The sequence below is a fragment of the Pelobates fuscus genome, chromosome 3 (genome assembly GCF_036172605.1).
Source record: "Pelobates fuscus isolate aPelFus1 chromosome 3, aPelFus1.pri, whole genome shotgun sequence".
Classification (NCBI taxonomy): Eukaryota; Metazoa; Chordata; class Amphibia; order Anura; family Pelobatidae; genus Pelobates; species Pelobates fuscus.
The window spans coordinates 68852418-68869062 of NC_086319.1; the positions used below are offsets into that span (position 1 = coordinate 68852418).

A 16645-nucleotide genomic window follows, 5' to 3' on the forward strand; every position below is an offset into this window, starting at 1 on the left:
AACAAGGATTTTAATTAAACTCTTTAAAGGATTCAAAGAACAAAAAATATGTATAGCAATGTTGAGTTAATTATGTTGCCTAGATGAAGGACGTATTATAGCCTCCTTGTCTTAGTATATATGACAGATATATTGACAGAAAGGTTTTTAACTAGTGTGTTCCTCAACCGCCTGGTAGGAAAAATTCTTATACTTTTAAGCTACCATTATCCCCATAATAACTCACATTGTCTTAGTTCCCACCTTTTAATCATTATCTGAATTATAGCCACTATCACTTGCTACTATTATCAGGAAATGATATATAACACCAATCTGAGAGCAGTAAGACATTTTGTAACAAGCTTTTACATTCATTAAAAGTTAGGGAAGAGCAGGTTTAGTAGTTTGATTGATATGTTGAAAGCTCTTGCTGTACAGACAATATGCAGTGTACAGCTCAACTGAAGCGTTACACAATTTTTTCGCTGTTGTAGTCAGCATGGATACACAACTTTTTCTTCTGAGCTTTTTAGACATAATTGACATTGCACAGTTGCTGTCATTTTCAGAGTTAATCCCTATTGACAAATTGGACATTATTCCATAATGATTGCTTTCTTCACTCTTCCCATCATATGCTTATTCTTAATAAGGACCACTCGGGATTACTCTGTCTACATGGTTAATCTGTTTGTTCTTTAACAAATAGATGTTTTGATGTTTTTGAACTGCAGAATTGTAATTCAGATAATTGCATGTAGCAGCATCTACTGTATGCAGATCACAGAGCATACTGTATGGTGTCATTCGGGTGTATTCATAAAGTTCATTAGGCATGGAGACCATTCCAGGTGTGTGTGGGTTCTCCTGACATATCAGTCATATACAGTATTTGAGTGATAAAACATCAGCTCCAAATACATTTTGTTATCAACGTGTCAATACAGCATCTCTTCCCATAAAAGACCACAGTACTAGCTTTATTGTCCACTTCCAGACCTCAGGGTTATTGTGGTCAGTTACTATAGAGTTATAGACTTAATCAATAAGTCCAATAGTCCATAATCAATAAGAAACATGTGTTCCTCTTCCCTTCTATTAATCTCTGGTTCACATATTTTAGCGATTCTTCTCACTACAAATTGATATAGCCTGCCCTAACTGTGGATACTCCTGTCTGTGACGTTTGCTATAATCCTTCTGCTCCCTAGGCTTTTGAGGCCACATGGAAGACAGCCCACATCTTCAGACTATTTAGGAAATATTCCGGTTATATGAATGTGTGGCCCTCTGTTTCTGGTTTTAAGTAAACAGATTACCTTATGAATTTATGTGCAAGTAGAACTATCGGGACTACCAAGGAGCCTTTTGTGAATGATATCTTCTCCTTCTTCCATTGCCTCCCAATTTCAGACACCTACTTTCTGTGTCTTTTGTATTTTCACAAATATTAAAATTTTCGACATTTGAAAGAAAATCTATTTAAGCCAGAATTTCTGAATTTGCTGAGCAATTTTTCCATAATGACTATTTTTGCAATATAAAAAGAAATAGTTTCTGCACAGCTTCAATTTAGTGAATAGTCCTATTTGTTTGTGATGGCTAAATGATTTTGATAGCACTAAACGATGACTCCGTGTTTTCTGGACCTCAGATTGCTCAACGAGGAACCTCACTCACACCTTGCTAATGGAATTCAACCAAAAGGAAGCTTAGTTAAATGAGATCTCCTACTCTTCCTTTATGTCTCTTACACTCATTATTTATTTATTTGTTTTGCACATTAGACATTTATAGTAGAATCACTGTATTGAGAAGTAAGCACACACATTACAAAACAGAGGAACAGAAATAAAATGAGTTTCACAGTCTGACAATCATTAACCCCTTAAGGACACATGACATGTCTGACACGTCATGATTCCCTTTTATTCCAGAAGTTTGGTCCTTAAGGGGTTAAAACAGGTTAACGAATAACATTATCAAGCTTTGGAGGACAACAAATTCAGGAACTTTCCACTTCACATTGTGATCATTAACTGCAGAGTAAGGAGGGCAAGCAAATATGCTCCACACGCAGATATGTAATTAAAGATGTTTTTTTGGCCTGCAGTTCAATGTCTGAGAGGGAGGAAAGCTGTTGCATTATCACAGTCACTTAGCATGCAAAAATAACTATTAGACTCTGAATTGAGGGGAAAAAGTGTGCAACATAAATTTATAAAATACATCAATCAATGAAAAAGATAAAATAACCTAGAGTACAATGCAGTAAATTAACATTGGAGAATCATGTACTGAACCAAATTTAGACAAAAGGAAGCAGACATTATGATCTGCTAGCTATTTTTCAGTTCTAATCGTATTAGTTTGTCTTAAAGGGACACTAAAGTCACCAAAGCAACTTAAGCTTAATGAAATAGTATTGGTGTATTAGTCATGCCTTCACAGTCTCACTGCTCAATTCTCTGCCATTAAGGAGTTAATTTACTTTATTTATGCACCCTAGTCACACCTCCCTGCATGTGACTTACACAGCCTTCCTAAAACTTCCTGTAAAGAGTCATCTAATTTTTACACTTCCTTTATTGCAAGTTCTGTTTAATTCAGAGTTTCTTATCTCCCGCTCTGTTAATAGCTTGCTAGATCCTGCAGGAACATCCTGCGTGTGATTAAAGTACATATACAAACTGTTGCAATTCCTACACCGTTCACCTGATTTGGATGTAAATACCCATACATTTAAGCTGAAATAGCCAAAAAGATTAGAATTGTGTCGATGTCCCAATATTGATGGACCTGACTGTAACTAAGCATGCCTGATAAAGAAGAATGTAAAGTTTAGTGTTTTCAGGACTGAAAGTGCCTACATGGACAATGGGGATTAAAGTTATGCAGAATGGAGAGCAGCGCATGGGTTGCAATAAAGTTAAAAATAAACATTATGAATCTTGAAAAATGTCTGGTTCTGTTTATGCCTGGTTAAGACTAATGAAAAAAAAAGTTGTAATTTGTGTCTTACTTTTTAATACTAATATTTAAAAAACAAATATGTTTTATATTCACTTCAGTGGTGAATTAAAATAAATGCCCTTTATAATTAAGTATTCAATAAATATTTGCCTTGTAGAAGGGAAATATGCCTGGGCGCATGCCTTAAAGGGACACTATAAACACCCAGACCATTTCATCTCATTGAAGTGGTCTGGGTGCAGTCCCCTTAATCCTGTAATGTCCCCTTAATCCTGTAATGTTAGTTATTGCAGTTTCTGAGAAACTACAATAGTTATATTGCAGGATTAACTCCTCCTCTAGTGGCTGTCTTGAAGTCAGCCACTAGATGTGCTCCATGGTGTTTCACAGAGTTTTACCCATTCTTTGCATGAAGACAGCCAGTGTCTTGAAAAATCCCATAGGAAACCATTATGCAATTCTTTCCTCTAGGGAGCCTTAATACACATGCAATGCTCGCCGCTCATGGGCATTAGGCCCTCCACATCTCTGACATTATGGGAGGGGGATACCGTCCAGCTCCGAGGGACCTCAGAGCAGGAAGTAGGTAAGTGAATGAAAGGAATTTTAACCCTTTCCTGACAAGTGTGTGTGGGGGCAGGGGGCAAAAACATGGAGGCAGAGGCAGTTGGACACTACAGTGTTAGGAAAACAGTTTTGTATTCCCAAAAACTATAGTGTTACTTTAATGAAATATGCTGCACAAGTGTTTGATAAACCTCTATATGTTTAATTTCTTTTTATAAGTATTTTTTTTACAATATACAATTAAAGGCCCTAAACATCACTTTTAATATGGACTAATAAAATGTAAGCCTTGATCTGTTGAAATCCTTCTGATGTTTCATTCATTATTGTATTTCAGACTTCTTCAAATATACCATGATTAAAAAAAAAATGAAAAAGAAATATATGCTTTTCACCATCAATATATAAAACTGAAGGAGACTTTGAAGCTCATAAAAGCACTAAATTTCAATACAAACATAGTATCTGTTTAATACAACAGTGCCCATGAATTTAAAGCTTTCTCATGTCAATTACCATTTCAGAACACATGAAAAATACATGTGAAAAAAACATGGCCAACTTAGATTCACTGCATGGAAAAGGCATGATAGAAGTCACAGAGAACCCCATTTTCTTAAAGCCTATATTTATTTTAAATATGTTTTATTAATGAACGGACAAAAACATAATAACAAAGTCACAAGTAAAATAAACAAAACAGGCATTGTACATACCATACAATCATATTATAAGGAGCAAAAGAAAGAAAAAAATACTGATATAGAATATAGAATGAATATTGGCTGATAAATGTGTACCTAATAACCAAGCAGATGGATAGTCAACAACGGACAAATGTAGGCAAAGCAAAAACCAAGCAAAAAATAAAAAATAAAAAATGACCACAAGGGTTCATAGTCCACTCAAAATATATTTTGATAATAACATAGCATCAGCACAAAGGTGAAAGCAAAAAAAAAATGTATTCCTAATGCTTTTGTGCCCCTGTCTCTAGGTATACAGATAATACCTAAGATAATCAAGATTTTACTTACCTATTTAAGTGCCAAAGCTCCCCCGGCATTGCTCACCTCTCCACCTCTTTCAACATCATTAAGGAGGCATGGCCTTCACCAGCTCATGAGGAGCATTGTGGACCCTATTTAAATGTGCGGAATGTTTGGCACATGCACCCAAGCTTTCCTATGGGCTTATGCATCACATGAGCATGTTTTACGCATTTACTGTAGCGGAAGTACCTCTAGTAGCTGTCAGGAAGACAGCTACTAGGCATGAATTTAACCCTGCAATGTAAACATTGCCGTTTTTTTTTTTTTTTTTTAAATGAGATGAAGGTGTCTACTTGACTTTGATGTCCTTTTAAGAGTACCAACTAAGCCTTGCAATCTTTTTTATTATTAATTGTATTATTATTTATTTAGCTACAACATATTGAACAGCACATTCCATTGGAAATTGGTATTACATTAGTAATTAACAGCAAGGCCAGAATTCCCTGTGACATCATTACTACCATCACTTGCTTATTTTGTTTATAGACTTATGTATTTTTTCACTATCTAGGTTTGGCCACGCAAATTAATTAGGAAAATGACTTAGAAGAATGAATGGGGTGCAAAAATGAGTCATATCAGTGTACTGCAAAATATATACATACTATTTATATCTATGCATTTTGCAGTGACAGTGATAGCCTTATTTATGTGGCCTTTTACTTATTCCAGAATTTAATGGTATTTTACCATTCACATTTGGCCAATATTCAGATTATGAGAGTTTGTTTACTTCTGAGCATTCGGTTGTGTATTTTAAGTTATCGGTCTGGCTGATCCTTAATATATTTATTTATTATTTTTTTCATACCTTTGTTCTTTCATTCCCTATTTTCTTCAATTTTTTCCCTTTCTCTCTCTTCCTCCCCTAATCTCAGTCATTTTGTGTTTTTGGAGTCATGAGTATAGCTACGAATCATAAAATAAACAACACTGCTCGTCCGTTGTGCAAGTCGTTTACTTTGTGATACATTAATGTGGCACTTCGGAGTAACAGAATTCAGACAACCCGACAATCAGCCAAAATAATGATTAACTGCAATTTCTTTGAAACCAAATGCACAATTTCTATATGTTTGTAAAAAATGATAATAATTGTCTCAGCATTAGAAATATTTTCTGAACTATTGGGTCTTCAGGTCAAGGAAATAAACACTGAATAAATAAAACTAAATTTTCTAAATTTAGAGGGACGTTCTAGTCTCCTTAAGCACTTCAACTTGCTGACCTACTTTTGAGGTTAACTAAAGATCCCTTCTCTCTGATTTTAGAAGATTGACAAATTCAAAAGAAAAAGGCGCTTTTAGAAAAGTCTTTTGTTACCCCCTGCTGGCTGTCAATCAGCTTTCAATTCACTACAACTAAGTAAATGAAAGAGATATTCACATAAAAAATACTCTAATTTATATTTACTACAATTGAAATTACTTTTACAACATACTGTGTAAATGCATTATATAGTACAAGTGGCATTTTTATAACTGAATGCAATGCAATAACATGACTCGTTCATTATTTCAACAACAAACCAAAACCCTTTATTTAAGGATTTTCTGGAATACACAACACGGAAGCTTAGAATTAAAGAATTTTATACTTAACAGTTTAAAAAAACAAAACTTATAGTTACAGAAATGGCCATTGTCAATGAAACCATACTGAAACAAAAACATTTTTTTATGTAGAAAATCATATTAATTTCACTTTATATTATACCATAACTACAGGACCTCTTAGAGAAATTATAGTCTAGACATACATTAAAAAGTGTGTATAAACAAGAAGAAACACTTTAATGCTACGGATTAACCAACTTTGAATTTTTGCTTTTTGATTTAAAAATTCAATAGAAGCTGTGTTAAGTGTTTCCACCCCTATTAAACAGTCACCTAAAATCTATAATTCAGTGAAACATTAAGTAATTTCCATTTATTTCCAAACTATTCAATTCTACAAGACCAACTGTGAATCCAGCAGAGCATTTGTATGCTAGCCGGCTTTTGTTATCAGTGTCTCTGCATGAAAGGTGATTTTATTTGACTGCTTACAGAAACACACAAAATAGAACCAAATGTGTCTGTGTTTAAAGAAATGGTAGGGTGTAAAGGCTATACACAATTTGAAATTATATAGAGAAGAATAAAAATAAATTGTATGTTCTATTTTCAAAGATTTATTACTGTTAACTGAATAGTTAATAAAATAGAAAATAAAACCTTGATTATAAGTTTGTAAAGCAGTTAAAATACCGTCAATCAGAAATATTGCTGAAAGTGATCTAGATTGACCATCACTCACAAATGGCAGAATGCGCGGGTTTGAGTTCAACAAGAGATTTCAGGAATCTAAAATGTGGATTAAAAAGTTATCACCCATCGTGCAGAGGTTATCCTCTCTGCTTCCGAAGCATGATGGTTTTGCCAAATACTAGTAATAGGCTGAGAACATTAGATTATTCTCTCAGCCTATCATGGCCCTCCAATGAGAGAAATAGTATGGTTTAACCCCCGAAGGCAAGATGGCACCCAAGACACTCTTTCTCCTATAAAAATGTCAGTGACCAGAAGACGTTATGGGAAAGGGTTTTCCCTTTAAGATCTCCCAGAGGCAGTTTAAAACGGTAAGTTATGCTACACTTGAAAATTAAATCTGTTGAAATATCATCAACAATACAATCTGAAAAATAAACACTTGGTTGGTATGTTTGATTTAAGGTAATAGCAAATTCAAGTTGGCAAGAAGAAAGCAACAAGAGGTAAATTCCCCCAGTTAATGATATCTATAAGTCAATAATTACAAGTTAAGTTAGTTCTCTGTCCGATTTTTGTATGGGCACATAACTCAACTCTTGTGCATTACGTAATGATGAACAAACAAATAATCAGTAAAACAAATGTGACATTAATAGTTTGAAAGCATGTGACAACAAGCCACATGCCACATAGCATAACTAACCAAGATTTCACTAATTTCACTAACTGAGATTGTGACGAACTGAACCTGATCACGGGTGCTTGGAGGGGCCTGCTGGCCAGCCTCTAACCAAAAGACTATGGGCCCTTTTAAAACATGTGAACAGACTTGGTTTATGGATTTTATATTTGGTTGGGGAACCGAACAGCTGCACGAACCGGAGACAACCCTGGAACTTGTTTAGCCTAATTGCTACTTTGTAGCAATTTCCACCTCAGTGTTCTTCTGGGTGCCCGCAATTCCTATGGACGACCATGAGGTGGCGGCCATCTTGTTCGCATGAAAGCAGGCAGCTGTGTTTGGGCATGAATCTCATGGAACTGAAAACGTACACAGAAACTCCCGAACACCGCTGGACTTCCAGCATCGCCTCCGTTCGTTTCTACAACACTTAGAAAGGCGCTGTTCGGTGGAAACGTTCCCACCAACAAGGGGGGTCAAGCTCCAGGGCAAGACTATTGGCTCTATTTGGTAGTTTGTTAGTTTTTAAACTACTGAACTAGACCGACCACAAGCCCTGATTCTCTGGAACTGTTTTTGGCATGGGACCATGCGGACGGTAGGTAAAATTATGACTTCCAGGAAATTCCTGAACCCCTGAACTGATCTGGGTGATTTTGGATATGTTGGTCCTATTATATTAATTGAATATTTATTTACAGTGTGTGTATATAATGAATGCAATGTGTGTGTATGAATGCAGTGTGTGTGTATGAGTGCAGTGTGTGTGTATGAGTGCAGTGTGTGTATGAATGCAGTGTGTGTGTATGAATGCAGTGTGTGTGTATGAGTGCAGTGTGTGTATGAATGCAGTGTGTGTGTGTATGAATGCAGTGTGTGTGTATGAATGCAGTGTGTATGAATGCAGTGTGTGTATGAGTGCAGTGTGTGTATATGAGTGCAGTGTGTGTATATGAGTGCAGTGTGTGTATGAGTGCAGTGTGTGTATGAATGCAGTGTGTGTATGAGTGCAGTGTCTGTATGAGTGCAGTGTGTGTATGAGTGCAGTGTGTGTATGAGTGCAGTGTGTGTGTATGAGTGCAGTGTGTGTGTGTGTGTGTGTGTGTGTTGCAGAGCCTTGGTGGGGGGTGGGCATTTTTTTATTATATTTTTCTAATTATTTTAATAATTTTTTTTATTTTATTTTATTATTTATATATATTTTTTTTTGTCCCCCCTCCCTGCTTGATACATGGCAGGGAGGGGGGCTCTCACTCCCTGGTGGTCCAGTGGCATTGGCAGTTCAGTTGAGCGGGGCTGGCAGGAAGCACTTACCTCTCCTGCAGCTCCTGTCAGCTCCCTTCTCCTCCGCGCCGGTCCGGTCAGCTCCTCTGCAAGTCCCAGTGTAAGTCTCGTGGCCGCACTATGACCCCGTGGCTCTCGCGAGACTTACACTGTGACTTTCAGAGGGAGCTGACCGGACCGGCGCGGAGGAGAAGGGAGCTGACAGGAGCTGCAGGAGAGGTAAGTAAACGCTGTCTGCCAGCCCCCAGTCTGTATTATGGCAATGTAAATTGCCATAATACAGACATTGACTCGAGTATAAGTCGAGTTGGGGTTTTTCAGCACAAAAAATGTGCTGAAAAACTCGACTTATACTCGAGTATTTACAGCAGTTTAATATCCTCATTAAGAAGTGAAATAGGTCTGTAGCTCCTTACATCCTCTGGATTTTTATCTGGTTTTAATATAGTGATTATATTTCCTCTCAAAAGGTCTTTAAGAATTGATCCAACTTTTGCGAAATCGTTAAAGGCAGCAATCAAGTGTGGAGTAATCATCATTAATGATTTTATAAAATAAACCTAGAAGGCCGTCTGGACCTGGAGTTTTTTTAAACTGTACATTTTCAATTATTTTAGAGATTAACCTATTTATAAAAGGCATATTCAATTTCTCCAGTTGAAGTCTGGTCAATTTTTTTGTAATTCTATGTAGAAAATAGAGTTCCATATTAACTTTATGTGCTTGTTTTATTGAATTATATAGTTCTCAGTAATAATTTTCAAAAGCCTTAGCTATCTTTTCTGGCTATAAACAAGTATTACCTTCATAAACAATTTTAGATTTTTTTTTAGATTTATATATATTTCTTAATATTGATGTTAAAAGACTGTCTGCCCTATTACCTTTATAGTACCAGTTAATTTTCATTTTCTCTAATATTCTATTAGTGTTTTTTATTAACTGCTCTTTTATTAAACCTTTTATTTCCTCAATCTGTTTAGAAATATTAATTGAGGGTTTGTTTTAATTAGTTCTTAAAAGTTTTTCTTCAATATATAAATCTGACGTTTTTTATTTCCTTGCATGTTTTATCTTGTGATGCCATTTTAATAAAATATCCTCTTATGATACACTTAAAGGCCGCCCAAAGAACTGCTGGAGATGATTCAGAGGTAGTATTTTCTTTAAAATATTGTTGTATCCATTGTATTATCTGCAGGGCCGACGCCACCGTTAGGTGAACTAGGCATTCGCCGAGGGTGCTGGCCTGCTGGCGGCGCCCACTGGGATATTTCCTGGTGGGCTGCCCCTGTCTTGGGCTGATCCTCCGAAAGTGGGGGTGCCCAAAAAAACCCTGTCACAGGGGGCCCAGGAGGTGGCCATCTGGCCACCTCAGGACGCCCCTGAAGCTGTCCTTCTTCAGTATGGCACAGCAGGCATCTGCTTACATTGATGGCAGGTACCTGCTCTGCCGAGAAATGCCGGAGGAGAGGGGAACAGGAGGCAGGTGGCTGTGTTGTGGGCGGCAAGGGAGGCTGTTCTTCCAGATTCTCACTCCTCCCTCCCTCACACGCCCTCTGTAATGCTGGGAGACGGAATATGACGTAATTCTGGCCCTGGCATACTAATCAGCACGCTGGAGGAGTGAGAAGCTGCCCTACACTGGACCCCAGGTAGGTAGGGAGGCAGAATTTGCCTCAAAAATACAATTGTGCAAGTCTGTGTGTCATTGAGTGTGCATTTGACTGTCAGTGAGTGTATCTGTCTGTGTGTATGTCTGTCTGTCTGTGAGTGAGTATGTGTGTCAGTGAGTGTATGTCTGTGTATGTGTGTCTGTCGGTGAGTGAGTGTATGTCTGTGTGTGTGTCAGTGAGTGATTGTATGTTTGTCAGTGAGTGTGTGTCTGTGTGTCTGTCAGTAAGTGTTTGTATCTGTCAGTGACTGAGTATGTGTCTGACAGTGTGTGTGTCTCTCTGTTTGTCAGTGTGTGCTCGTCTGTCAGTGTGTGTGCTTGTCTGTCAGTGTGTGTGCTCGTCTGTGCTAGTCTTATAAATTAAATTCATTGAATACAAAAATTTACCACAGTGATAAATTATGTATTTAATGTACAATGTATGTATTAGGTAGTATGTGTGCATGGATGTAAGTATTAAGCAGTACGTGTGTATGGATGTACGCATTAAGCAGTATGTGTGTATAGATGCATGAATAAGGCAGTATGTGTGTAAGATGTAGGTATTAAGCAGTATGTGTGTATGGATGTAAGCATTAAGCAGTGTGTGTATATGGATGCATGTATTAGGCAGTATATGTGTATAGATGTACGCATTAAGCAGTATGTGTGTATGGATATACGCATTAAGCTGTATGTGTGTATGGATGCATGTATTAGGCAGTATGTGTGTATGGATGTGCGCATTAAGCAGTATGTGTGTATGGATATACGCATTAAGCTGTATGTGTGTATGGATGCATGTATAAGGCAGTATGTGTGTATGGATGTAGGTATTAGGCAGTGTGTGTATATGGATGCATGTATTAGGCAGTATGTGTGCATGGATGTAGGTATTAATCAGTATGTGTGTATGGATATACGCATTAAGCAGTATGTGTGTATGGATGCATGTATTAGGCAGTATGTGTGTATGGATGCATGTATTAGGCAGTATGTGTGTGTATGGATGTACGCATTAAGCAGTATGTGTGTATTAAGCAGACCTTAATGAAAACCATATGTCAAAATTTAGGCCAAAATAGCTCATCTAGAATTCTCCAATTCAGCTACAGTCACAGTTCAGCGGTTTTTGCTTAAACTTTGCCATTTGGTTTACATCTCACTGCAATTCAGAGTTTAGTGAATAAACCTCTGTGAGATTCTATTTGCTTTCATGAGAGGGCGGCAAAATGATTCTTTGCCTAGAAATCCTTGCACCGGCCCTGTTTATCTGTTCTTTATTTTGGGTTGGTGGATTGTAATAGGTATTCCTTTAATTTCCATTCTGGTCTATTCTGCTTAAATTGATCTTTTATATCCATGTATTATGGTCTGACCAAGAAATTTTAGCTTTTTTAACTCTTTGTTCGCTAGTGAAGTAAGTTATAATATAGTCAATTCTCGAATAAGACAAGTGAGTCTTAGAAAAACACATAAAGTCCCTTTCTGTGGGGTGTAAGACTCACCAAATGTCTAACAGAGTGTTACTATGGATTAAGGAATGGAATCTCGAGGCTTGGTTCATAGAGTTTCTATCAGCTACTTTTTCTCTGAAGGTCTGTCTATCCATCGTTACATTCATAAAACAATTAAAATACCACATCCAAATGATTGCACCTTGTTTTACTTTATATCATTTCCCCCAAAAATTTAGATATGAAGTTCATTGCTGAACAGTTAGGTGCATGAATATTAGCAAGTGGATATGCTATTTGATTTATTGTACATACAATTATTCAAAATCTGCCTTCAGAATCACAATTAGTATGTTTGATTTCTAGATCTAAGGTTTTAGAAAAATGAAAAGCAACCCCTCTTTTTTCTTCCATTGAGGCATGCATTACAGTAGGGTAATCTTAATGGGGAATTAAGTCCCTGCACGTTTATTGTATCAAACTTAACCATTGTCAAAAAACTGGTGTCTTCTCCAGAGATTGCAACCTCTATAGCATCTTCAATTAAATAGTTTAAATAATCATAAACGAATAAAGAACAACAAAAAAATAAAAAATAAAGAATGTATACATACATAAGCAAGACAGCCTATTCTAGAGAAAAACTCTAGCTCTAGATACCTAAAAAGTATCAATCCAGCCAAAAATACCCTATATAGGCCAATGTGCCAATTCCCATGGAACATCAAAAGAGAAAAAAAATGATCGAGGGCCAAGGCAGTAGATCAGTTTGGGATTGAGGGTCAAGAGAACAACACACACACACAAAAAGAAACAAACCTCCTTTTTTAAGATTATTTTGTGAAAAATGTGTCTTTTAATAAAGAAGGTCTCATTATTTCTATAACTAAAAAAAAAAAGATAAACAAACAAACAAAAAATCCTCATACTCATTTACTAGCACATTATAAAGAGATCTCTTCCGTTTGCATTTTTGATTTGAATTGCTTAATAAAAATCTATTTATAATAAGAATCTTTCTTTTATATAGTAGTGTTATGTTTATCAAAGGAGGAGAAAAAAGAAAATGAAAAAAAAAAAGCATCATAATCATAGCAGGATGGAGACAGGCAGATCCTGGGCTGCTCGCTCGGGAACTAACTTCTCTTCAAATGGCCCTGAAGGCAGTGTGTTGTATATTATATACTTTAGACTTTTGTAATAATGGATTGTATTTATGATGATTAGGCACTTAGCACTTTAGTTTTCTTTCGCACTACTTGTATGTTGGGGAAATCATTGCATTGCAAAGTATATCTAACATTGTATGGGATACACTAAGACTCTACTTTTTTTTATTAAGCTGTGTTAATACATTTTTATTTAATTATCCTTTCTACCAATTTGAGTGCGGTATCCTTTGGTATTTTTGTATTACATGATTTTGGGTCTTTAGAGGTGACCCAGATATCTGTACCTTATGTGTGAGTGAGTGCAAGTACTATTTAGATTTTTCAGTTCAACCATTTCCCCTGCTTGTTATTAACACTGCCCAGCCGTATTTAGCCTGATCAGAACCTCTCAGTAGATTCCTGATCACAATGGCCTTATCACAATATATACATATCTAAAATTCAGACATCATTAAAGGGACACTCTAGTGCCAAGAAAACAATCTGTTTTCCTGGCACTGCAGGTCCCCTCTCCCTCCCACCCCCCATCCCAGATTGCTGAAGGGGTTTAAACCCCTTCAGTGACTTAACGGAGTCCAGCGCCGATGTCCCTCGGCGCTGGTCCAGGGTCCGCCCACGCTCCTCCCCCGCCAACGTCATCCGATGGGGGAGACCGATTGCACATGCGCGGCCGCCGGCAGGGTGAGATCTAATGCGCACGCGCGGCAATTAGAGCTCCCCATAGGAAAGCATTGAAAAATGCTTTCAATGCTTCCCTATGGGGATTTTAGCGACACTGGAGGTCCTCACATTCTAGTAGACAGCCACTAGAGGAGGAGTTCATGAAAACTGCAATATTTACAGTTGCAGGGTTAAGGGTAGTGGGAGTTGGCACCCAGACCACTCCAATGGGCAGAAGACAAAAACAAATATTGAGGGAAATTTAAAAATTATGTTTTTACAAAAGAAATTTAAAATGGTAAAAAAACTATTTACATACATTTGAGCAGAAGTGATCATCAAATCCAGTGAATGATGGTAAGGTAGAAAGGCGTAAGATTTCACCCCAAGATTTTTCTTTAAGCCATGTGGAATCAGGGTTGGGTCGCGGAATACCAAGTGCCACACCACCGGTAAGAAGGAAGTACCACTCGTCATTGTTTACCAGTCCTTTGTTCTTTTGAAAGCCCACACATAGTAAGAATGAAAAGAGTAATTTGTGCTTTTCAAAGAGAGATCGACAGACGTGCTCAAAAATACTGCAAAGACAGAAAAATAGCACAGTCAGTACAGAATACTTTAAAGGACATTTATCATTTGAATATATTTAAACTTTAATATTTTCATAATTTATGTGTAAGTTTCCAAGTGCCACATGTTAAACCTATTGTTTTGCCTTTGGACTATTTTTTTACTGTTTTACATACAAAGTATATCTTAAGGTCAGTAGCAAAAATGTTTTTATTTATGACAACTGTTGACTAGATGTGAGCACCACAAAAAATGTGATTCATCTCATTCGATTCATATGAAAATAATTTATGTGGGGTCAGTGGTGGAATTAATGTAGAGAGGGCCGTTGGCCAACAACATTTTCGGGGCCCCTCTCTAGTGCAAGAATGGTGAAAAGATAGATCCCCATCTGTTGTACAACTCCCATATTGCTATGCCAGCTAGGGATCTACTATTTGCCCATCCTTGCAGGGTTGTATTTGTGAGCAGTGTTTGTGTCTAGGGTAGGTATTTGTATATAATTTTAGCATTTTAATACAGGCGGTGTGTTTGTATGTAATTATTGCATTTGCATGGTAGGATGTGTTTGGATGCAGGGTTTATTTTAAATGTGGATGTACATTGTGTGTAGTATTGGTGTTTAAGAGAAGGAGCGTGTTTGTATATAATTTTGGTGTTTAAATTCAGGGTGTGTTTGTCTGTAATGTTTGTGTTTGCAAGGGTGTGTATGCATGTTGTGTTGGTGTTTGATTGCTGGGATCTATGCACATACATACGTACACAGATATCCATACACATTAACACACCAACACACACATATAAACACACTGACAAATACACACATTGAAACAAACATACACATCTGGACACATAAACACACCATGACACAAACACACCTGGACACATGTCTACCTAATGGGCCCCCAGCGCGTGGGCTGCACTGGCAGTAGTTCCGCCACTGTGTGGGGTTTTGGTTTGTAAACATTTCTTCCAAGCAAGTGATGCAGGAAAAACGATTGCGCAAAAGAAGGCAAAAAATATATAGTATAAATATTATGTATATATTTTGTAGTGCACTGATTGGTGCATTTATTTGCGTAATTATTCATTGATATAGAGTTTTGGATTTTGGATGAATTGCCTCTTTCCCAAAATTTAGACAAATCCCAACTCATTTTAAACAGAATTTACAAGTCTACTGTTGACCATCATCTATTCAGTGTCATAATTAAAGCCACAAACTAGTGAGAAAGCTGTTTGCTGAATGTGAGAGTGCTGTGCATGTTTAAAAAAAATAAATCAATTTTTTTTTTATTCTTTTAAATAGCTGTTTGAACAATTACTTTAAGAATTGAAATTCAAAGAGAGTGAGCATACTGTATGCCTGACGGAACTTTGTTGTTCTATTTTATTTTTCAAAAGTTATAAGCTTGAATTGTGCAAGAATCATAGACTGTTGGGAATCAGAGTCAACTCGTAATGAATTTTACATTTAAGTCCGAAACAGTCAACTGGAAAAATGATCTACGTAAGTCAGAATTGGTTCCAGTTAGCCTACATTGTCCGTTTGAAATCCACTTTGTATTCACTTAAAATTCCAACAAAGCATACTTTAGTGGATAACGATGATTGTATGATAAATTGCATGATCAAATGTTTTTTTTGTAACTTTTATACCTTAACTGCCATTTTAATACTCATCACTGAGGAAGGGTTTGAGATTCCCAGTTTCATCCAAACAAAAATTGAAAAAAAAATGGTTCTCAATAACTCAATAAAAATATCACAATTGTGGTGTGGTAGCTGTTAAAGGACCACTATAGGCACACCGACCACTTCAGCTCAATGAAGTGGTCTGGGTGCCAGGTCCCCCTAGTTTTAACCATGCAGCTGTAAACATGTTTACACTGAGGATTAATCCAGCCTCTAGTGACTGTCTCCCTGACAATTCTCAATGCTATAATCGTATTCAGGACACGCTGGACGTCCATAAGAAAGCATTGAGTAATGCTTTCCTATGGGAGGTTTGAATGCACGTGCGGATCTGGCTTGCGCATTCGCATTGGGAGCTGACGTTGGCAGGGGAAGGAGAGATCACCAGCACCGAGGGAGCCTGGCGTTGGATTAAGGTAAGTGGCTTAAGTGGATTAAGGTAAGGGATTTTAACCCCTTCAGCCCAGCGGGAAGGGGGCCACGAGGGAGGGGGGACCTAATAACCCTATAGTGCCAGAAAAACGGGTTTGTTTTGCTGGCACTATAGTGCTCCTTTAATATGCATGTATATCAACATTATTACAGAGGCAATTTATATGGTGACTTACATTATCACAAAGTCAACATGCACAAGCAGGTGTC

General features: G+C 37.1%; 1 protein-coding gene across 1 annotated transcript in view; it reads right to left on the bottom strand.

The window, feature by feature from the left end:
- The window catches only part of LOC134601623 (dynein axonemal heavy chain 3-like), an 875684-nt gene that overhangs the window by 84566 nt on the left and 774473 nt on the right, over positions 1 to 16645 (bottom strand). The window contains exon 66 of the mRNA XM_063446141.1: positions 14058 to 14316. Within this exon, the coding sequence (XP_063302211.1) occupies positions 14058 to 14316 (259 nt within the window). The remainder of the gene's footprint in view (positions 1 to 14057; positions 14317 to 16645) is intronic.